The sequence below is a fragment of the Carassius carassius genome, chromosome 48, assembly GCF_963082965.1.
Source record: "Carassius carassius chromosome 48, fCarCar2.1, whole genome shotgun sequence".
NCBI lineage: Eukaryota > Metazoa > Chordata > Actinopteri > Cypriniformes > Cyprinidae > Carassius > Carassius carassius.
In genome coordinates, this window is record NC_081802.1 from 2,475,428 (window position 1) to 2,500,418 (window position 24,991).

Consider the following 24,991-nt stretch of genomic DNA (forward strand, 5'->3'; position numbering starts at 1 on the left):
GCTCACGTCTTGAGCCATTCAAAACACTAGCCATGTTTTTCCAGGAGGTGCTTTGAAAAGATGAACTTTGACTGAGCAGCCGTATCTGTAAAATGGTAACATCTGCTGTTTAATCATATTGGAATCTTCTCAGGCAGTCGATGTCTATCAGCTAAACAAGACAATTTATATCGAGGAGCAGATTATTGCATTCCAGGTTTAAGAACACTGTGGTTTTTGTTGTATTCCCTTTAGGATCGGGGCTTTTGTGGAGCCACATTGCCCTTAGAAAAAGTCCAATTTAAGTCCAAATATGCTGAATCGGGAAGCTTTGAAAGCTGCAACTTTTAAGGAATAATCCACCCAACAAATTCTGTTATATCTGTTGTATCATTAAATAAGAAATTCTGAAGCACCTGAAATCACAAAACTATATCAAAGCATCACACAAATATTTTTTTTTGAGTCATTGATTTTTTTATAAGTCATATAGTTTGTGTAGCAAGCCAAAGCTTTACAGACACTTTCAGAGTCTAAAATGAGGCATAAATTCCAGGTTTGACATTATTCAATGAAAAAATTATGTTTTAAGTTAAAAGTACTATACGTTTTCCTTTTTTCAGACACTTGTAGATGTTCTAGCTGGATAACGTAATACTGAAATAAATGTTAATCATTTATAATTTTTCACTGTATACGGTTAGGTAGCTGGTAGTAAGTTAACCATTTATAGGGTTTTACTGTAGCATTTTTACAATTACATTTTACAATTTACCTTTTCTATAGATATTACATATTTATAGAATACTACATTGTATATAAACATTTAAATTTACGCATTTAGCACACGGTTTTATCTAGAGTGCTTACAAAAGAGGAACAAAAGCAATTTGTCAAAGAGCCAACAATATTAATAATTTACGAACAATGCCATGTTTATTAGACAACTGGATTAAGAAGCAAGATAGACTTTCACTTCCTACACTATTAAAAATATTTTATTTTTATATGACTTTTTTTAAAGTTTTATTTTTGTAATTAGTGTTGATGCTGCAGGTATTGTTTTTGTGCTCTTAGCTATAGTGTAATTTGTGTTCCTGTGTTCAGTTGGTAGAGCATTGCGCTATCAAGCGCAAGGTTGGGGGTTCGATTCCCCGGGAACACATGATAGGTTAAAATTGATAGCCTGAATGCACTGTAAGTCGCTCTGGATAAAAGCGTCTGCTAAATGCATAAATTTAATTTTAAATTTAATTTCTTCATAACTAGCACTACTTAACTGAATGGCTAAACAATGACTGTTTTCAAACAGGTTTCCTGAACTCTCACTCCATCTGCAGTTGGTGGAACAAATATAAAATTTGTTTAACATCAAAATAGTTGCATATATAAGCTTTAACAACTTTCAATTATGAGTAGCTTGTCTTCAAAATTACAGTTTTACCACATTGTCCCTGAGAGTGTTGATAATATACAGTAGAGTGGTTTAGACCCCCACCAGGGGTCGAATCCCACAATGCCAACCTGGCTTGGATAAGCTGACTATCTCTCCCTCTCTCTCCACAGGGCACAGGCCGCCCCAGGACACAGCTGGACGGCATCTGCAAAGCATTTGGATGTGAAGCGGGTGGGTGGGAGGTTCGGCTGTGGTGGGGAGGGTTCCTGGCACCGTGATTTGGTGGATAAACAGAAATGAAAATCACATTGCCAGGGATTTCCACCCCTGTGCAGTTCTCCAGGTGCCCCACATCTAACCCGCCTCCCGCTGGTGTGTGTCCAGCTCCTGACCGGGTGTATTTGGGAGATCCTGTAACAACAGAGATTTGTCTGAATTATTTATCATTCATCAAAACGTACTTGCTCCATCTAGGGAATGATTTTACTTTAATAAGTCAAGCATGACTACATGATATTACTAATGCTCATACTTGGGGTTATGGATTTAAACAAACTCCTAACCATAAGAATGAAACTTTGGTTGCTTGCTTTTCTAAGAAATCTGAGTTGTTTTGCCTGGTGGATGATTAAATGTGCAAATGAATCCTTAGGCAAAGCATGAAGTACCAAAATAGAGCCCTTTTGACTTTGCAATAGCAATGTCCTGGCAACTCAAGTCAAATCTAGTAACTTTGACCTCTAAGCAATCAGTATAGCAATGTGATAAAGCCTCTAAAACAACTTAGCAAAGCCCCAGCAACAACCAACAACAATCTTGCATTGCGATGTTGAGTTTTGCAAGAAAAAACACCACTTCAGAAAATGTAAAACTCTCTTGAGGAACTTGAGTCATATTTAGGCACCAAAGAAAAGCTACTTTGACTTTGACCATTAAGCAGTCACCATTGTAACCACATAGCAACTTGCTAAAGTTACTAAAACCACACCTTAGCAACCACATAGCAATGCCCTGGCAACCACCAACAACACTCTTGCATTGTGTTGGTGAGAGTTTTGCACAGACAAACGCCACTCACATGTTCTTCTGAAAATGTAAAATTATCTTTTTTAATGTACTTCTTACCACAACATATTAAGATTCAGTTGTTTTGTTTATATAACCCCTTTGGCATTTAGTTCATATGAGTGCAACTACTTGGTATGTTTTAATAACTCAAACAGTGACTCATCGTTTTGGAAATATCATGTTTCCTCAGAAATGACAGATAATGGTTTACTGGAATATCGGCAAAGACAAAGGGGCATCTGGCAAGTTAAAAAAAATGTAGATGCAAACCTCATTTGACACCCACAGCGTTTAGGCCTGATATCAGATGATACGTTATGAATGACTGAAAAATCCTGAATAAGACAATGCTGACTCGCTGGTGGGTCTCTATTAATATCATTATATAAGTTAGTTTGTTATATTTTTATATATAATAGGTAATTATATTCGTGCAAATGTATTTATTTATTATATTATATATTAAAACAAAAACCACCCACATGGAAATAATCTATATAAACATATGTTTTAATATAGGTTTTGATATAGGTTTGTAATATATGTGACATATAAAATTGGCCGTTTTCCTGTATTATATATATTATCATATATGCTGTATATATGCAACATTTATGTGCATATAAACTGCATATAGGTTTCATATATGCGCATATATCCTCATATAGGTTCTTTCCATGTGGGAACATTTATCATGATTTCCCAATGGCTTCAAGTGTTGCTTAATCGAATATATTATATATTATTCTTGTCCTTTTCCATTCAAAACTGGTTGTGAGCATTATTTGTGTTAAAATCGCAATGACTAAGCAGGTATAAATACTCAAAATCCCAGCTAATACACTCATTGAGCTGTACCCTTTCCATCTTGAGTTCGTCCAACAGGTATTCACTTGCTAAAGGCACAGAGCTTAGCTAATTGGTGAGCACTGATCCCTTAAGAATACTGTTCACAGTGGCTAAGTTCAGTGCCTGAAGTGAACTGAATGACGATATGCGTACAGGAAATCCGCCCATCCCGTCGTAGTCAGGTGATGTCCACCCACTCTCTCTGGCATCAAAGTAAGACAGGGCAGGAATTGGACGTAATGAAGGGTGTGATGCCAGTAAATGTGAAACCAGTTATGACATGTACGCAAAAGAGGGAATGTTAAGCTCTTAGTCCTTAGATCTGTTAGAATCACATCTGAAAAACAATAAGCCAGAACGGATGAAGTAAAAGTGTCAGGTTTTCATTTTATAGCTCAGATTCGAATCACTTTGTCGAATGCAATGGAAGTGCTGGCACACAAGGTTCAAGTCCAGTTAGACCAGTTCTTGTGTGTTAGTAAGCTCACACCAGTCATTTGAAAGCAGCAAGGTGTGGATGTTCACGGTTCATCACAGTTCATCTTCATTTCAACCGCAATGTGAACAAGTGCATCAACTCCACTGACAGAACAACTACAAATATCATTTGATTTTTTTTTTTTGGGGAATAATTCATTACCATTAATGGGTTACTCCACCCCAAAATGAAAATTTTGTCATTAATCACACCCCCATGTCGTTCCAAACCCGTAAAAGCTTAGTTCATCTTGGAGACACAATTTAACATATTTTGGATGAAAACCAGGAGGCTTGTGACTGTCCCATAGACGGTCTGACTAATTGTTGAATGAAGTCGTTATTTTAGTTTTCTTCATGTATAAAAAGTATTTTCGTCACTCGTTACGGTTGAACCACTGATGGCAGATGGACTATTATGACAATGTCTTTCATACTTTTCTGGACCTTGACAGTGTAAGTTACTTGGCAGTCTATTGGACAGTCACAAGCCTCCCAATTTTCATCCAAAATATCTTAAATTGTGTTCCGAAGACGAACAAAGCTTTTACGGGTTCGGAATGACGTGAGGGTAAGTGATTAATGACAAAATATAAATTTTGGGGTGGAGTATCCCTTTAACATCGGTTTTATGACAGAGCAGTTAAAATGTTACTCATTTGTGCATATAACAATATTACTGCAGATTGGGCCTATTTATCTGTACATTTTAATAAGCGATAGTGATTTATTTTACTAGTATATGGGCACAAATGTTTGTACACATGCTCTTCAGTTGGTTAAAAATTTTCACGTCAGTTTCTACCCATAAATTGTTGCCATGTATGAAGAATCTTTGGTGAATTCATGTGACCATCTTGAACCCGTTGCGAAATCTGTGATTTCACATGAATTCATACTAATTTCGCCATCGAAAATTCGTCAAACAACCGCACCTAAACTTTAGGCATGTTTGAGAACATGATGGATTGTAGTCGTAGAGTCTTTCCTGGAGTCTGGCGTTGAGTCGTGACCAACCTTTTATTTGTTCAGACAAATCCTCTCCGATCATTTGAATAATTGCGATGGTGTGGTGTTGACAACGATTGAGGGCCGTGCCCTCTTGTGCCTGCTGAACTGGTATCAGTTTGTTGATTAAATGCTGGCTCAGTTCAGCAGGAACAGGAGTGAAGCCCTAGCGCCACTGCCGCACTCTTCTCCAATCAGAATGCAGCGTGCTTTATCCTCCAATCAGCATGCAGTGTCCACCACTCCGTCTAATCAGCACAAAATGTGCTTCTCTTCTTCTCAGTTACATAAACATCTGACATCAGTGTATATAAAAAATGTTTTCAAGAGAACTGACCTTGGTGAAATATGAATGGTTAACCGTTAGAGGATAATTCTTTTTTTGCATACTTATGAAAGCCATATCCATGTTTTTAGTGCTGCTCTCAGCACATGCATGGCCAAGGGAACGCACAGTGTTAAGATCTAAAGATGTATGTTCAACTGGTTTTACCTCATGCTTGAGAAACGCCTGCAGTCTCTCTGTGTTAAAGATAGTTCAAATGAATTACGACAGGAGACTTATTTTAGGTGGTGCTGTCATATTCATTCACGCATGTAAAAAATGGAAGACTTCAGGTTGATCATAAATCTACCTCAGTCTGTTAACTTTCTGCTGGCTACCTTTGGCTTTTTCGTTTTTGCAAGAAAGAGGAAAGATTACAGCTGGACAAATGTCAGGTTCATTGATTGGATATCACTTCTATGTTCATATATTATTATAAAATAGTATTTTCATAGATTTAAGCATGCTGCTATGAGATTGCTAGGGTGTTCATAATAGTTTTTAACATGTTGCGGTTTGGTCGCATGCTATTTAGATTGTTGCCATGTAGTTGCTAGAGCACATTGCTACGTAGATGCTAGCATGCAAAAAAATATATTATAATTAGTTATATAGCATATCTGAGGGACAGCTTCTATACTGCAGGTCTCGCGGCCTGATTTGAACTGCTCTCCTCGCTCTGCAGCATTGACAGCTACTTGGAAAGATTTGTGCTGCTCAGAAACAATTATAGGCCATAAATGCATCAGTGGGAAGGAGCTGCGGGGATGAAAGCGGAAAGCCTCCTATTTTAGTTTCACAGCGATGTCGGAGTCCTTTTATCATGTGCTCAGAGACTGACCAGATTTCGTGACGTGGCCTCCTTTAGTTATTTGATATTGTTTTGCTCCCTGCGCCACCATGTAGTCAGTTTGTTTGCGGTCCAGACCAGAGCTGTGTGCTTTATAATTGGTTTAACTTGAACAAGACCAGCTGTGCAATAAAGCAGAAAAGCCGCGTAAAGAAACCCACGGTATTGGGCGTCCTTCTGGATCAGGATCCAGAGCATCTGTGCTAAAAGTAAGAGTTTGTCACATATTTATTAAAATACATTTAAAGACATGTTGACACCACATGAATGTCTCTGAGGTCCTCACGGCATGCCACAGATTAACTCTCTTCCAATGTTTTCCTCTCCTCCAATCAGCATGCAGCGTGTTTTCCTCTCCTCCAATCAGCATGCAGCATGTTTTCCTCTCCTCCAATCAGCATGCAGCATGTTTTCCTCTCCTCCAATCAGCATGCAGCATGTTTTCCTCTCCTCCAATCAGCATGCAGCATATTTTCCTCTCCTCCAATCAGCATGCAGCATGTTTTCCTCTCCTCCAATCAGCATGCAGCATATTTTCCTCTCCTCCAATCAGCATGCAGCATGTTTTCCTCTCCTCCAATCAGCATGCAGCATGTTTTTCTCTCCTCCAATCAGCATGCAAACACTACCTTGTTTTCTCAGGCAACGACTGGGTTCATTTTATCCTCAGCGATCTTGTGAGCATTTTCAAGTTAAATCTCGTAGCAACTGAATAACGATAAACACATGCTTAATTTCTTATTCAACAGACTCTTGTCCTAAAGGGAAAAATCCTGTTAATGGTGCCTAGAGCCACATTTATATCACACAGTGAAATTCTATGCAAATCACAATAATAACGAGTGAACACATTTACCTAATCTGTTGTTTTCTTATCTTGTGATGTGTTTTTTTTCCAAGAACGCCAAAACAACATATTTCCCTTAATTTAAAGAGACACTAGACAATGAGAACATTGTGTTGGTCTTTATTTCTGCTCTGAGTTGTCAATTAACTGAAATGTTGAACTCATTTGCATGGACTCTGGAATGGTTTGGATTGCTATCAAGCTAACCAGCTACAAATGTGCAGAAACCAATGAGCTGCATTCATCCGAGGACCCTCTGAGAACTTCCCCATTATCTGTCTGCAGAACACCTGGAGGCGACGCGCTGTCTGCACGCAACCGCAGTTAACTCTTCATGCCCTCTATAAAGAGAAGAACATAAATCCATATTTCCTTCAAGACATCATGCAGTCGTAAACTAAACTGTAATCATCTCAGGAACGAACGTGTTTGCGGTGTGTGACGGCTCTCTCTCATAAGGCAAGCTCACACCACCAATGATAACTATTTTAACATCTGCAACTGACTAGTTAAATATTTCACAATTTCCACAAATAACTTATGGACATAATTCGAATATAAGTCAAACGCTGAAGTGTGTTGCTGTTTGTGTCTCTTCTGATGTCATTCATTGTTTTACCAGTGTATCCACACAGAGAAGATTCTTCCAGATTTGTAAATGTTCATCCAATCTCATTTTGAAAAAAAAAAAGACTTTCTTCATTTTAAATGTTCTTTGGGTTGTTTGAGTACTCAAAAGAGAATATTAAATAATTGGTTTCCTGCTAGCCAAATTTTACATACATAAAAAATCTGGCTCTAAACCCCTTTTCTTTATTCAAAATTGATGTAGACAATTATAGGGAAACTATTTTAAACTCTGTTTATCTTAATGCAGTGAAAACTGCATCTCTATTTCCATTCTATGTGTTTTTAACCTGGCAACACATCCCATCCAAGAAAAATATAATAAAAATCCTTGTTTACTATAGTTTAACCATGAGAGTTATGGTAAAGTGGTTATGCAAAATAAAAAAATAAAAATAAAACCTTCTCGGGTGATATCAATGGTGTGATCTAGCCTATTTCAGATGCGGCAATAACAATGATTACATTCCCACATATTTACTTGTAAATTAAATTAAATTTATGGATTTAGCAGACGCTTTTATCCAAAGCGACTTACAGTGCATTCAGGCTATCAATTTTTATCTATCAAAAAAAAAAAACTTGTTTGATCAAAATTATTGGTAGGGACAATTTAGTCATTGCTAGATCCCATCTAACAATTTTTGGTTTCCAATATGGTCTAGGAATGTCAGCTTTTGTTTGTTAAAACAATAACCTACATGGAATGTTCCTAGAACGTTCTTATTTGGTTTCCAAAAAAAAACCCAATGGAACGCTAGGGGAACGTTCTGTGTTTGTTGGGATATTACGGACATGTCAGTCTCTACTGAACACTACACCCTTGAAAGCGAGGCTGGGATAAATATACAAAGCACTTAGACAGTGTAATTATCACAAATCACTATTTTTTGGTGTTTGTGTGTCATTTATTGTGATTGTTGTGTTTGTGATTTGAATAAATCTCAATTAAACGCATGTGCTTCAGTCTCTCGCAGTCTCGTTTTCATGCCTGTTCAAAATTAAACATACTGCTGCTCTAAATTAGTGTGTTGACTTCCCTATTATCATAAAATTAGACGTGCTTATTAAAACGTTATAATTACAGTTATTGTCGTTGGTGTGAACATGAATGTGTGGTTCTAAGACATGACTTTGCATAAAAACATATTTCGTTGTTTGCATCATTTAGCATCACAAACGGATGGAAGGTGTATGCTAATCAGTATTTATGTAAATACTACATCTAATATCACATACTGAAAAACATTAAAAAAATTGTATAACCTGAATGCACTGTAAGTCGCTTTGGATAAAAGCTCTACTAAATGTAAATGTAATATGCAAATGCTAACAGTTCTGTGGGCAACGTTACTTTTATGTGGACATGTACAGTTTTTGTACATACCATTTTCATTTCTTCCATGCATTGTGCATTCTTCCAACATCTGTTTGGATCGTCCAGGTGGTTTTGAGACGGGTTGTCATGTTATTTTTGGAGGGCATGTGGTTTCAACTGTTGTGCTTTTGGTGGATTCTTGAACTCTGAGTGGATTTTACATAAAACTGAAAGTATTATTTCACAATTTTGTCATGTAAAGCTTAACCTGATAGTTATCTTTTGGCCAGAGAATGTTATTATTTTGTGTGCTACGGTGTAATATAGTATGCATAATTCATTAGAATTTGACTTGTTTGAATGCTGTTTGAAGTACTGAAGCATGCTTCGTTGAAGAAGTCTGTATATTGTCTCCCTCATGTGTTCAATGAATGTTATTTACTGAGAATCTTCAGGAAACCTGGCATTATCAGTATTAATCAATGCTTTATTTTATTTGCTTTAAAACTATTTTACATTGTATACTCTTAAAACAATTCCCTGAAAACTTTTAAACAGTTTCAAAAGTGCGTGCATAAAATCTAAAGAATCTCTTTCATGTAGAATATAAAAATATATACTTTTTCATTTTTAAATTATAACATTCATATAACTTGTACATTCTCGTTTAAACAACAATAAAAGGCAGTTTGTATTTGAAGTATTTTACAGTTGTGGTCGCTTTCCTTTGCATTCGGCTCAAATGTTGTATAGAAATGCATTCAAGTTACAAGATATATATATATGTATTTTTTTTAAAGTTTTCTGTTTTTGTTGCACAGCTGCTTTCTTTAACAGTCCTTTCTGCATTCGTCCATGTGCAAGGAAACTCACACCTGCTGTCTTTTGACCCTCAAAGATTGAAAAAGCACTGAAGCCACAACGGTGGTGTGTTTGAGGAGGTGCAGTTCCTGTGGCGAAGGAGAAACACACCTGGCCACCGCGGCTTAACCGCTCGACGCGGATAAACAAGAAGTGGTGGAGCTGAGGCGTGTTTTCTTGCCGTTCCTCGGTTCAGGCTGTGGGCTGGTGCTCAGGTTTCGCACCTTGCTAAAGCTGTTGCGCAGGCTACTATGTCGACTCCCGGAGGTGCTGGAAGTCTCCTTGGACATGAAGGTCTTGGAGTCGCACAGTCCTGTCTTCAGACAGCAAAAGCACAGGAGCTTGGCGATGGCTTTGCGAAGCTCCAGGCTGCCGAATGAGTAAATGAGCGGGTTCATGGCCGAGTTGAGCACGGCCATGGCGATCACCCATTCAGGATTGAAGAGTGTGCTGCAGTTACGAGAGTAGCAGAAGAAGTCCACCAACAAGAGGATGAACAGAGGACCCCAACAAACCATGAAGACTCCAACGATGGAGATGACGGCCTTTAGGAGGCGCAGCGAACGCTTTCTGCTGCGTATGGATGTGGTCTCATTGCTACTACGGACGTGGCAGTAGATGGCGAAATAGAGAGCGCCGATTGTGAGCAGGAGTATGAAGAAGATGACCAGAGCGAACAAGATGTAGCTCTTGGAGTAGAGCGGCAGAAGTGTGGAGCAACTTCTCGGATCGCAAACGCAGTTCCAGCCCATCAGTGGAAGGAATCCGATTACGAGCGCCGTTATCCAGCAGAGTACCACCATGATGTAGATTCGGTAAGTCTTTGTGGCGGTTTTCTGGTGGATGGGCTTCATCATGGTGGCGTAGCGCTCCACTGCGATCAACAGCAGGCTGAAAATGGACGCCGCTAAGGCTACAAATAAAATTCCTTCGCGGAATATCCACAGAACTGGGCTTAGCTTGAAGGTGCGGTCGCCGGACATGCAGATGTTGACCACGTAGGCGCATCCCGTCAGCAAGTCGCTCAGTGCGATGTTAGCGATGCAGATGAATATCCAACGATTGCGCAGACGGACCCGGAAAAGCACGGCTAGCAGCACCATGAGGTTCTCCAGGATGATGAAGAAGCTGAAGCACAGGAACAAGATGGTGACGGCGCTCACGCTTCTCTTCGAGGGCTTGCGGTGGTGGAGGCGTCCGGTGAAGTTGTAATGCTCCAGGATGAGACTGCTGCTGCTGGTCCAGTTGTAGACGTCTGGACAGGAAGAGGCGGAGCTGAAGGAACGCAGGACCTCCATGGTGTGAGAAGCAGAAACGCAGAGTTGAATCTCACTGGGGTTGATTCGGTCTTAAGTGCAAACAGTCTCCAACTTCTCAGGAATATCTGTGCCCAACTGTGGAAAAGAGCTGATTTATTTTCATGAACTAAATCTGATGTTTAAAATTCCCATACTTGCTTAAAAATTAAGTATCAAACAATGCCATAGAAGAACCATTTTGGGTTCCCCAAATAACTGTTCAGTGAACAGTTCGTTAAAGAATCTGCATGGTGTGAAGAACATTTTAACATTCCAAAAATGGAACCATCAATGCATTTAAAGAACCAAGACAAAGAACCAGTTTTTAAGAGAGTATGCTAAATGAGGGTCATGATGATTGGTAACGTCTTTAAATGTTAATTTTTACCAAGCCACCCTGCAAGCACGTGGTTGTACAAATCCATCTTGCTTTAAAACTGATTTCACATCACGGGGACCGTCCCGCTGGCTGGCACCAGTGTCTTGCTTAAGTGCACAATGGTGTCATTTCAGGAGTTGCTATTTGCAGTGGCTGTTTCGGTTGCCAGATTTGTAACCACTACATTACACAACCGCCCACAAAATAGAGAATAATGACAAAAATAGTAAATCATTTTTCAAATGGTAAAAGTAAACTTTTTTTTTTTTTTTTTTTTTTTTTTTTTTTTTTTAGAAGTTATGCATCATGAGCTTGACCTAATATAATCTCTGCACGTGTACATTTAAATATCTGTAGTTTCACTACTGCACTTGTGGTTAAGAGGGTGTTTGAGTGTGACGTGTTTAAAGAGCCAACATGTGACAGTGCAAAGTGTAACTGCAATAAATCAATCAATAAAATAAATTAATTGAATGTTACATTTAAATGCAAAAATGATAACATGCATATAATATTTTTAAGCTACGAAATATAAATCCAAAACATTTTTGTGTAAATAACTACTAAATAGTTCAGAATAAACCCATAAATATACATATGATTTTAGATATATTTATTTTTAAATAAAAACCAATGACCTTTTTTGCTGGTGCATCTTAACTTACCTCTCTCTTAGTGATGCTGGTGTAACTGGTATTGAGCCATGCTGTGATGCAGAAAGCTGGAGCATTGGCTCTCTGAGTGATTATATACCCTGCAGTAACAAGGAAGGAAGCTTTCTTGCAGCTATTCGACACACCCAATGGAGAAAGCAAAAATTCGGAGTTTCTACACTTTTTCTAAAATGCTCATTTGTGACATCTTCCCAGAAAGTGTAGAAATCATGGATTGCTGTGAGAAAAATCACGTTGCATTGCATGTGTATGCATTAAAATTTGGTAACAAATATAGTACATACTGGGGAAGATCCATTGCCTGTGTGAATGCTGTTTCCAAAAACATGCATTGAAATTTAATACAAATAAATAAAATAGAACAAATAAAATTAAAAACAACACTTCAAGAAAAAACCATAAAATACAAACAATATTTAAATGCATCTAAATACAATTTTAAAATTATTATTCCTTCAATGTATTAAACAATTTACAATTTTATATGTGCAACAAATGGACAATAATGATTTATTTAATACTACTACAGGAAGTCAGTGTGCCACATTCTAGTCAGCACATGTGTTACAGTAGTAAAAACATTTTGCAAGACCCTTTAAATACAACTGATGCTACACATATACTCTTACAACAGCTTTGACATTGCTATAACTGGCATTTCTCAGAAGCCAGTCAGCAAACAGGAAGATCTGATGACCCAGTAAAGTGGCCTCCTCCCTTACTTTTTTCAGTTCACCTCATCTGGGTGGAAATACACACACACACACACACACACACACACACACTCATGTGTTTGTTTCACTATATTAGTAAGGACATTGCACAGACTTTCTATCACCTATTTGGATGTGTCAGTGTCACTTTGCGCACATCTGATTGGTCCAGATTTGGTGTGAGATCTCTGACCCAGAACAAAACCTGCAATGAAGCTGGTCAGCTATGGAGAGGAACTTACTACGGCGATGAACGCTGCTAAAAGCCAAGCCACTTCCATGGCACCTAAAACCCAGGATTGGTGCAAAGTAATCTGAAACTTGCTCAGCCAGCTGATCTGACTTCATGGTACAGGCCCCTCAACAAGTTAATCAAGATCTGATCAGATTTCGCACTACATTTTCCCAATACTGACAGAGAAATGCTTGGCTATCATGAATATTTTGGATGTGCAATGATCCATTCAATTCTTCATTTCACCTGTAAACTTTATAAAGGTAGACAGCATCCCTTTTTGTCTTTTTTTTTTACAGATCAAGAGAGTAAATGGTTTGATTTGGTGCCTTGTGACTATGCATCAGTTCCTCACTCTCATTTAGAATGGTTTAAAATACACCAGAGTTTTTTTTTTTTCTTAGTTCTTGTCTTGTATTTTACCACTTTGTAAATATCGGGCTAAGATAAAGGAGGAGGCCCTTCTGAAACCACCACATCCTGAGGTAAGAGCAACACCCTTCACAGTTACCAACGCCCTATCGACACTTGTGCGCAACGAAAATAAAAAGTGTTATCAGAAAAAGCCACAAAAAAGACCAAACTGTGTCACTATTAAACTTGATCGCGTAAGCACAAACTCAACCTGCGTGATAACTGAGCTGTTTACAGTTTCAGAAAAGATTCAGCTTGATTGGAAAAAGCTGCACACCAACCAAAAATGCTTCACATGGCTGTTTTATCTTTATATGCATTGATCCAGTCTTCAGACGTAAATGCAAACTCTCTGAACCAAATACATGACTACGCTTCTCATGACTGTAAAAACTTACGGAGATAGAGACGTTTGAATTTTCCTGACAAAACGCCTTTAAATGCATGAGTGGTGTTTAAAATCATTTCTGTATGCACCTCATGAAATTGGTTGATGAATGCATAAGCAGAGCTGGAGTCTTTACCTATAAACTCTAATATAAGAGTTTTTATTTGCATTGCATCATTTCCAAACCTCAATCTGTGTTGTTTTGGAGATTGCATGACTTTAAAAAAAGTGAGATGTGAATTCTTCTTGAATTGTAGGCCCTTCTTTTTCATATACCTTCAAACCTGGTCTACTTGGACAGACTTGGCGTTGTTCAGGTTATTTGATTTCATATCGACATCTAGCTGTAGTTTAATGTAATTGCATTTTAGTTTTTTTTTTTTTTCAGACAAGCTGTACAGTATTACTCACAATCAACCACAAGGGTTTGCTCTCTGGTCACTTTTGACCAGATCAACAGCTCCTATAAATAAAGTCTGTATGTAATAATGTTAACCCAGAAATGTGAATTAACGCAAAAAAAAAAAAAAAAAAGGATACATAACATGCTTATGTAGAAATATTACCAAAGTAAGCAATGTTTAATTAATCAAAATAAGATTAAATGAACAGAATAGACAAGCAATTTATATATATATATATATATATATATATATATATATATATATATATATATATATATATATATATATATGCTGACATTTTATTGATCTTTTGGCCATTCAAGATGTATTAGTTTCTCCATCAGATTTGGAGAAATGTAGCATTACATCACTTGCTCACCAGTGGATCCTCTGCAGTGAATGGGTGCCGTCAGAATGAGAGTCCAAACAGCTGATAAAAACATCACTATAATCCACAAGTAATCCACTCCAGTCCATCAGTTAACATCTTGTGAAGCCAAAAGTTGTGTGTTTGAAAGAAACATATGCACCTTAATGCGTTTTTAACTTTAAACTATCCCTTCTGGCCAAAATATGAGTCCATGATCCATACCAACGCTTCCTCCAATGAAAAAGTACATCTTCTGTTGTTTTGTCACATAAAAATCCACTGATATAACTGTTTTGGACCATTTTCATGTGAAAACATGGCTTTTGAAGCATGGCTGCTGGTTTAAACTGGTCATGTGCTGGTCCCAATGTCCAGTTTAAACCAGCTCAAACCAGCAGACATGTTTCAAAACATACCTAACCAGCATAATATGCTGTTATTTTTCAACAAGGAAAGTAGTATGAAGGATCGAGCACTTGTGTTTTAGCCAGAAGTAGCAGTTTCAAGTGAAAAAAGATGTCTTAAAAGTTTATTTGTTTATAACAAACACACAGTTTTTCACTTCACAAGACATTAACTGATGGACTGGAGTGGTTGTGGATTATTGTGATGTTTTTTATCAGCTGACTCTCATTCTGATGGCACCCGTCCGCTCCAGAGCAATTCATTCATTGGTGAGCAAGTAATGCAATGATTCATTTCTCCAAGTCTGATAAGGAAACAAACGTATCTACATCTCGGATGACCTGAAGATGATCATACATTCCCAGTTAATTATCATTTTTGGTGAACTGTTCCTTTAAGGCGAGTTCTCTTTCATCCACCGCGCGTCGCCGTTCAGCTTCTGTTCGCACAGACGAGTTTTCCTCAGTGTGTGATTGTGCGGATCTCCCTCCATCACAAAGCTCTCAGATCGCCTTCAGCATGTCCCTGTGTCCTCTCCGGACTCATATCGGTGTGCTCTGTTTTTAAAGAGGCCTCAGGGGTGGAAATAAACCTGTCTGGATGAGTTTGATGAAAAGGGCGATCTATTGGATGAAGAGGAGGAGCCGCATACACGTATGCACAAACACACGGAGACAATCGACAAGCAGACACATTTATTAACTTATTAAACATGAGACGCTTCGGTCGGCACAACATACACACATCACGGTAAGTTTTTATTAATTCATGTATTCGAGTCGGTGTAGCTCCGCGGCGGCGAACAGAAACTTTGCGAGTGGCTGGAAGTCAAACGGCTTTTGTTTCAAACCCCCAACCAACATTTCTAATCTAAAATATTAAAATGTTATCTCGAAAAAATAGCGGTTTAGCTATAAGATAACCCAAAATCGTTTTAACAAGAGATAAAAAATCCGTTCGCGGCGAAAACTCTCAAAATAAATCGAACTTCCCGGATTGAGCTTTTGTTCGAATACAGTGTATCCGGCAACAATGTAACTTTTCATCTTTCATTTCCCGCCATGTTCGGGTCGGTCGTGCTACATTTGAAGTTCTGGTTCCATTTCATTCTTATGATTTATGATCTGTACACAATCTGTGCTCCGACAATGAATTGAATTGATATAAACGCCGTCCAGCTTGAACCTCCTACTTGTTGCGTTGTGTTTCATTGTGTTGTCAGATGTCATGATACAGTGTTGGTTATGCTGTTTATGGTCACATAAAGCTTTAAGTGTTCACATATTAGCATCATAAACCAAAAATACATTGTAACTCATTATTGTCTTTGGAAAAACCAGTGGGATGGTGTTTTTATGCTTGCCTGGACTTTAGGATTGGCTAGGTTTTTCCCAACTCTGACTGACTTCTGTCCTCCTACTGTTTGTGTTAAACAGCCATTGGAAAAACCCTATCATCATCAAGAACAGAAACCTGAAAGGAAGTGAGAAAGTAATTTTGACGTGTCATGTGTTAGCGTTGAAGGGTTTTTCACAGTTGTTTTTGTGAACGTAGCATGAGAAAAAGAGCCTTGAAGTGACTGGAGATCTGCGGATGTTCAACCTTTCAACAACCAATATGAGCTTTTTCAATCACAGTTCCAGCGAAACAATTCATCAGTGCATGTCACGCCAAAAACAAACATGTTCATATCTCTGTCAATTTCTGATATTCTGGACAATATCTGGTCATTTGGAGGTGATATTTAAACTAATGTTGCATATGTCAAATCTAGACCTGAAGATGTGCATAGTTTTTTTGTTTTGGTAAATGATATCATTATGGGAGTGAAATTGGTTTCATGTTGGCGTTAATGTCTCATACTTAATGTAACATGACAGTGAACACTATAATAGAGGCGATGGGTTCACATTGAGAAACTCTTCTGTGACTAGGAGACGTGAACAGGAAGTTGATGGTCGCTGCTGAATGCAGACGTAGTCAAAGGAAACCCAGGTTGCCAGGAGTGTTAGACGGTTGGGTGTCCCTGCCCTGTGTACTCATTCTCACTCATTCTTTTTTTTTCTCAGTCTCTGTTTTGAAGCGTTATTGTGAAGTTGAGAGAGAGGCCCACAAAGCTTTTTTGTTGCACCATATGTGCACTGACGTGCTTGTGAAAGGGAACTACTGAATGAGAGACCTGGAAGTTGGGCTGGGCAACACAGCTTTACAGATAGCAGTGTTTTACAGCCTTTTCTAATAGTTGAGATACAGCTCAATAGACATGTTTTTACTCTGTTTTGGCTCAAATATGTTTAATACAATAAAAAATGATCTGTTTATTTCATTGACATGCAGGGATATAACAACTGCAATATTTGTTCTGCATGTATTTTTGCTAAAACGTTTATTTTGTAGCTTTAAAAGAAATCACATTTTTAGACCTTCAATAATATTTGATATTTATGTAAATATTTGTATTAGCTCTGATTTGGGTTATTTATTTATTTTTCTTCAATCAGTGGAATCATTCTTTCAAAGTTATTTGTTTAAACTGACTATTTTTTTTTTTTAGGAAACTATGAAGAAATATTTACTTATTCATTTATATGCACTATTATAACAACTGAATTTTTTCTACAACTATTTTTACTTAAACTTGTAATATATTTTAGTTTCTTTTTTTCTTCTCAGATTTGTCCTCAACCAGATTTTTTGCCACCAAACAAACAGTTAATGCGAAATAAATCTAAAGGCTTTTCTTTTAAGAATTGCATAGAAATTAAAATCCTTTATGAAAAATTATACACTGATTATTTTAGATTTTTTTTTTTAAATCACTGCACATGAATCAATTCACTTCTAAGGTGCAATTACTTAAATACTGAACTACTACTAAAATACAAAATCTATTGCAAGTTTTGTTTTGTTAGTAAAATTTATAAAAAGATGCTATTAAAACCAGTTTTGTTCTCACTAGGTTTGCAAAACGTCTGCATCATATTTAGGGAATCAAATAAAATGTGCATTAAATTATTGCAATATTAATGATGATGATTTATTATTTTTTCATTGCAAGCAAAATATGTGAAAATTTAGTTGATATTCTCAGCCTTATATTAGGCCTAGGTCTATATTTTCCTCTGTAATGGATGAACATGAATCCATTGGTGATCTAGAACCCAGTGGCTTTATATCCATTATCCACTAATAACAAGCAGATGGCAAGAATTAGATCGGTTTTCTCCTACACGAGGTTCACAGAAGCCGCCTTCCTCACGAAATACTGCCAGATTTGCAGATGACAGCGGAATGCTTCCCTAATTTAGAGAAACATCCACCATGGTCATTCATCTGTTTGGCTGCGGTGAAGGTGCCCCACAGTGGCCTGACAGCAATGCATTATGGGTGTGTGAGGGGGAAAGATAAAAGACGAGTTGAAAGCATCACGCGAACCGACCAGAGTTTGCGGCGTGGACTCGGGATGACGCACGCGCGGTAGAAGCAGACGGAAATTGTTAAAGCTGCGCGAGCGGAAAGCGTTCGGACGTTTCTACGTTTCCAATGCGTGCTCCCCATCCAAGTTTATAAATAACCCTAATTATAGAGCACATGGAGAAATGAGTCTGGTCTGACACACATTCGGTTGCTGTTTTGCATTAACCCCTTCTAAACATGTTAGCCCTGACATTTTTGGTCGTTTAAGTCATGATTAATCTTATTGTCTAACGTGTGTCAAACGGAGATGAATGGGAGTGTCCGTGCGCTACTGTCAGCTTGTGGCTTTGATGACCATCCACCCAATCATAAAATGACTTAATGCAGGAAGTGGGCTGTCTGGACGGGAGTGGAAAGTGGATGGAGTGGTTCGAGTGCCAGGGACTTTATAAAACACCCCCACCCTCCTCCATCCTCCACTGAGCTCATTAAGCAGAGCTGTGCAGCTGAGAGCTTTCTGGAGCCAATCTCTGTTGACTTGTGCTTGATTCCTGACGCTGTTTGTTTAGGAAATGGGCAAACATTGCACCATTCTCCTCTTCATCTGATGTAAATATGCCGAAGGAGGTTCAAGTCTGCGATTTTCACATGCAATAGGCCATAACTCATCAATCAAAAAAAACAAAAACAGATTATTTTGCATTGACATTATTTTCTTGTCACTGATGTAGTACATTTCTTCCTCCCAGAATTCGAATTACAATTATTATAATTATTAAATTATATTTTTAAGTATTAATGGTGGTAATATAATAATAGCAATAGTCATTTTTTTATTATTATTTGAAAATTACAATTGCCCATATTCATCATGGTAGTATTTATTTTATTGCAAATTTAAATACATTTTTAAATTTTATTGATTAAAAAAAAACTTGAATACAATGTCGAAATAATTACTAAATATTTTTTTTTTACTTTTAATTTTGAGATGAAATAATACTTTTGTTTACAACAGGATTCAAATGTGAAATATTATTATTATTATTTATGTTTTTAATAATTAAATACTTTTATTAATCGCAGATGCAAATTAAAGGAACACTCCACTTTTTTTATTTATTTATTTATTGAAAATAGGATCATTTTCCAACTCGCCTAGAGTTAAACAGTTGAGGTTTACCGTTTTTGAATCCATTCAGCTGATCTCCGGGTCTGGCGGTAGCACTTTTAGCTTAGCTTAGCATAGATCATTGAATCTGATTAAGCCATTAGCATGTTTAATGATGCTGAAAATACAGCTTTGATCACAGGAATAAATGACACTTTACTACATGTTCACAAAGAAAACATTATTTTAAATTGCTAAAATATTTCACAGTATTACTGTTTTTACTGTATTTGTGAAAAAATACATGCACATGGTGAGCAAAGAGAGTGATTGCTTTAAAAAAAAACTTTGTAACAGCAGTGCATGCAAAATCTGTTTTGGTTTTCAGTGTGTCTATCTTTATACAGCCAAGAGAAAGCATGAACCCTTAACAACAGCGGAAAAAGAGTGTTATTGGTCTTATTTTGTTGGTTTCTCATGCCGAGCGCCACACAGGCAAAAGTAAGTCATGGAGTCGAGGCGAGGCTGACATTCCTTTTGGATATGCCAGCTAATCCCAGAGCTCGTGTAATGACCAACAGAAACATTCAGTGATTGGAAAGACCTTAAAGAGGCAAACGAAGTCTGGAGCTGTAATATCGGGAGATTTAGGAGGAGCAATAAATATCTTCAAGATGTTTTCAGAGCGGAGCAGATGACATGATGCAGCTTTGGCTTCCGTTTGATGACTTTTTAGAGGCTAATTGGTGGTCGAAAAGAGCATCGTTTGATCAATCACCTGTTTGATTGAACATTTAGATGCGAAATGCATGCATATCCTCATGTTTTTCTGCAGATTTAAGACTCGGAATTCAAGAAATGCATTTAATAATTGATTATTCACACAACAAACAGTAGATGCACTTCTCCTTGGCCAATGGTGTTGCATGTAAACTCACGTTCTGCTTTTTTTGGATCATAATTAGCAGTTCCCCTCAGACAGCAAATGTGTTTCATATGGAGCCTGTATTTCGGGCGCTCGTCGCTAACTATCTGCATGTTTTTTTGTCAAGATTGTATACAGAGTTTTGTCCCGGAGAGTTTAGGCCTGTGTTTTCTCTGGCACGTCCAGGAAACAGTTTGCATGCAAATTGCACAGAACGCATGTCGGCCAATTTGATAAAATTCAAAACAGCCCCTAGATCAGAGCAGCTAACACTACGACTCGAACACAAAGAGTCATTTTGAGTGATTTACAGCTGAAAGGAAAGATCAACTCTGAGATTTCTGGATGCCTTTTCGAGGTTGTATGGGTTTTTTGGGTCTACTTTAGGTGTTTGTGTCAGTGATGAACTGTGATAGGATGGTGAAACTAAAGCTGGAGCACATGTGCCTCTGCAGGAGGTCCTGGCCCGCTGTGGAAACTACTGCCGATGTTTTATTGAGCTCCACTCAGGCTGGTGTTGAATTCTCTCAAGAGTTGAAATGCTTGTTTGGCTCACTTCTGCCTCTTTACTTTAAACAAGCTTGCTTTTGTAAAAACTGAAGCATTAGCTGGGCTAAGATGGGCTTTTAGAACAATTTGCTGAATATTTTCTCATCTCAGAGTTTATTTTTTCATCAGATTTGGAGAAATGTCGCATTGAATCACTTGCTCAACAATGGATGTGAATGAGTGCCGTCAGAATGAGAGTCCAAACAGCTGCTAAAACATCACAATAATCCACAGCACTCCAGTCCATCAGTTAATGTCTTGAGAAGTGAAAAGCTGCATGTTTTTGAGAAACAAGTCCATCATTAAGACATTTTTATCTCCGAACTGTTGATTCTGGCTAAAATATGAATCCATAATCCAAACGCTAAACGCTTCCTCCAGTGTAAAGGCCCATCTTTTGTTGTTCTGTCATGTCAAAATCCAACACTGTTTTAGGGTGTTACCATTGCTTGATCTGTGCAGATTTCTCTCCTGACTCAGACAAGGTGACTTTTTCACTGGAGAAAGTGTTATTGTGGATCATGGACTCCTATTTTATCGGGAAGCAATGATTTGAAGTTAAAAACATCTTAATGCTGGATTTGTTCTAGCTTTTGTCTTCTCTCATTGAACTCTCATTCCGATGGCACCCATTCACTGCAGAGCATCCAATGGTGAGCAAGTGATGGAATCTGTTCTTATGAAGAAACAAACAAATCTACATCTTGCATGACCTGAGGGTGACTGAATTTTTCAGCACATTTTCATGTTTAGGTGAACTATTCCTTTAAGTTGCACATTTTAGATGATAAAAATAGCAACTTATGTTTTCCGCAAAATGCGGTACTTTGTAGGTCACTTTGCTAAATGGATAAATGTAACTGTAATTATTACAGCATCATTTGTGCTTAGACAAAACTGGCAAAAAACCCACTGATTTGCATTGAAGAGTCATATGTAGACACCTGTGGGTGTTTCTGTGACTTATGCATATTCAGTCTGATTGAAAATCGTTCAGCGTAGGCATACATTTGCAGGAAACGTCCACCAGACCAGACTGATGGAGGAGTTGTCCATAGGGAATCCCATGGAGGTTTGTCTTTCCTCTGCCCACGCGTCTGCTAAAAGACTTGGTTCCTAAATGGAGGTGATGTTAAAACAAAAGCCATGTTTCTGTTTCAGCCGCACATTCCACTTCAACGGGCCTTTCATTCAGAACATCTCCAGCTGCATCTGTGCTCCACAAAGAACCTGTGACTGATTTACCTCATGGGTTTTTCTTCTTCTCTTCTCTACCCCGGGAGCTCGGCCAACTCTCCTGCATCTCTATCTGAGGGGAAGTGTTAAAGGAAGCCTCAGCGGCAGAACATGAGGATCTGACTCTGGAGCAGAATCAGAAAGCACAAAAGAGGCCAAAATGTTTGTTTCGGGGCCAGTCAGTTAAGCTTGTGAGAGACGATCCTGGTGATCTTTTGAAACGAAGTAACAATAACAGCATGGTCTTTACGGGTGCACTGGAGACTTTGTCTCGCTTGTTCTCATCCACGTCAATGAAGTCATTTAGCTTAAAACATCCTCATGAAAATGAGAACAACGTCTTCAAAATTTGGAATATTCCAAAAAAGTTTCTATTTCAGTTAGAATGCTCCTTATCTAGTATGTAGATTAGCAAAGCCGCTCACGAGTTGTTTTTTAGATGCATGATTGTTCTAAATGTCAAATTTGCCAGACTGACACTCCTTTTCTTCTAGCTCAGGAATGTTGGACTTGCTCTGAAACATGAGATGTCTGTCTGTCAGAGATAAATCCAGCTCTGTTCTTTCCCCCCAGTGGCGCTTCATGTCTTGAGTTCTGTGTTGAGAAGAGTAAACCTGGCTGGTCTTTTTCAGGCCAGCTCAAAATGAACCGTAATGATGATGCTGTTTTTGTGGTCGCTGACTTTATGCATGCCTTGGAGTTTTATTGATTTTGGTTATGGTCAAATGCCAAGTTGGGAGGATGGCCTACTTTCAGCCATCTGAGAAACCAGGCTGGAAAAGTTTAAACGCATCCACTGTTCATTTTACAGACTTTTAGGTAGGGCTGCACGATTATGTCAAAAATCATAGTGGTTGATTATTCCCTTGAAATTGTACTTGCGATTATTAATTACGATTATCACAATCTAAATTGAATGGTGTTTATGCCATTTCTTGATGCAACTGCATGCCGCATTTTTATATGAAAATAAACAAGCTGAAAACACTCTAACTGAAAAGCTTTGTGCTTTTCTAAAGTAAATTAAGCCTCAAATGTCAACTATACATCCGATTGGTTTCTTCTTTAAATTATAAAAAAGTAAAAATATGAATGGTATTATAATGTTATACTGAAATTAAAAGAATGGGAAAAACTCTTAAGATAACATGTAGAAAGAAAAAAAGGCATCATAAGCAAGCAGAATAACATAAGTGGACTTTGAACGATTAATTGGCACTTACGTAATTGTGGCGTCCATAATTGTAATCGCGATCAGAAATTCGATTAATTGTGCAGCCCTACATTTAAGGTTTACATTTAGCCATTGTTTACCAGCAAATTCAGCTAGAATTATTTTATTTAGGCTACTTTATTTTTTACTGATATTTTATAAAATTTTATTTTTTAGTATTTAATTTATTTACAAAAGAAGCCATGCTTTGAGAGATTTTGTTGACCCCTGCATGGTTTGTTTTTGATCTTGCATAAAAATGTTGGTTTCAATGGTTCCCCATTATGTCAAACCATCAGAAAATAGTCCATTCATTCACGAGGACTTTCCAGAGTAACTTAATTTCACTCAATATAAGCTGACAGCTGTTTAAGACACTTGGCTCTGGCCTTCCCGGGAAATAACTTGCATCCTCAAATTTACTGTTAGAACAAGCGTACAGTGTTTTGCATCATTTGTTCTGCCACATAGTAATAACTCTGCCAAACCAAAGTTCGGTAATCTATAATAAACAGCGTTGGATAAGCTTAGATTGGTTGGTTTGATTTTGGTTCTTCAAGAAACCCTTGGAAGCATGTGGCCTGTTAGGGCACCTTTCAAAGTGGCATTCACAAAGATGATTTCTCGCGATGGTATTATTTGAATGATAGAAAACGTCATTGAAGGGATAGTTTGGAATATATAGATTTTTATAATTTTTGCTACAGGTTATAATTTCCACATCAAAAGCATTAAGAAATCATAACCAAAGGCTGGTATTAAAAGTGCAGTGCACAAAATGAGCTTCACTTTGTGTGTTGTGCAACTTTGTTGCTTGCAGAGTTTAGTTATTTCCTCTTTCCTTGCTAACTACAAAGCATTGGTTTCTTTGAGTGTTTTATTTATTAATATATATATATATATATATATATATATATATATATATATTAGTTTTATTTACTTAAAGATACAATAATTTAAAACACAGGTGTGAATTTAAGATTGTTTTCTGATATAAGCAAATATATTTTGCTTTATTTATGCTTGAAGCAAGAATATTTTAATTATATAAAGAATTTCTGTATTTCCTAAAAATGTCTTTATATTAATAATGCATGTTTTGTTTGAGAAAATGTATCTTTTAAAGATACTTTTTTGGGGGGTTTTCTTTGGTTCTACAATACAGACTTTATGCAAATGTTCTTCATGGAATGACCATAAACCATGTGACTATAGTGGTTTCTAACTCTTTATTATATACAGGGATGCAGTTGCCATGCCGATATTGACACCAATGATGTAGCAGCTGTGGCTTTGTACTGTATATTTATAGAGATGTGCTGTCTAGTCACAGCAGATACACAGCAACACACTAACTCTGACTGTGACCATGGTTTCCTGTTAGATGTAGCTACACAGATGCAGTTTTCACTCGTGATCAGAGAGTATTGCAAGGACATGCTTTAGGCAGATTAAATAAAGGAGCTGTTGAGTTTGTGTCAGGCACCATGAATAGTAAGGTCAGATGGAGAGCTGCAGGTCTGAGAAATAAGGGATAGGGGTGATATGTTCATCCAAAGAGCACCAGTAATGGCACCTTATCTCAGTTTTTAATTAAAATCCAAAGTTCTTGTTTACAAATGATCGATCTAATTAAGATGAATGACACTGGCTGG

General features: G+C 37.6%; 2 protein-coding genes and 1 long non-coding RNA gene across 5 annotated transcripts in view; 2 read left to right on the forward strand and 1 right to left on the reverse strand.

Moving 5' to 3' along the window:
• The first annotated feature begins 4,804 nt into the window (after window positions 1–4,804).
• Window positions 4,805–7,508, forward strand: LOC132131259 (uncharacterized). Its single transcript, XR_009428862.1, has 2 exons — window positions 4,805–6,629; window positions 7,002–7,508. It is a non-coding gene; the product is annotated as an uncharacterized LOC132131259 (long non-coding RNA).
• A 1,702-nt stretch (window positions 7,509–9,210) lies between these two features.
• LOC132131258 (sphingosine 1-phosphate receptor 4-like) lies at window positions 9,211–12,014 on the reverse strand. 2 transcript variants are annotated; one of them, XM_059543281.1, is made up of 2 exons: window positions 11,948–12,014; window positions 9,211–10,989 (listed from the first exon to the last, which is right to left on the reverse strand). In XM_059543281.1, the coding sequence occupies exon 2, from the start codon at window positions 10,901–10,903 to the stop codon at window positions 9,731–9,733; it is 1,173 nt and encodes a 390-aa protein (XP_059399264.1). In that variant the 5' UTR covers window positions 10,904–10,989; window positions 11,948–12,014; the 3' UTR covers window positions 9,211–9,730. The 2 variants fall into 2 exon arrangements, with proteins under 2 accessions (XP_059399264.1, XP_059399263.1); XM_059543280.1 differs by having other exon boundaries at window positions 9,211–10,999; window positions 11,948–12,006.
• Window positions 12,015–15,302: 3,288 nt separating this feature from the next.
• Window positions 15,303–24,991, forward strand: part of LOC132131256 (unconventional myosin-IXb-like) — a 38,090-nt gene continuing 28,401 nt past the window's right edge. Inside the window, exon 1 of one of the 2 annotated variants that reach the window (XM_059543279.1) lies at window positions 15,303–15,635. The gene's annotated coding sequence lies outside the window, so the exon portion shown is untranslated. The remainder of the gene's footprint in view (window positions 15,636–24,991) is intronic. The other variant, XM_059543278.1, reaches the window with a different exon arrangement.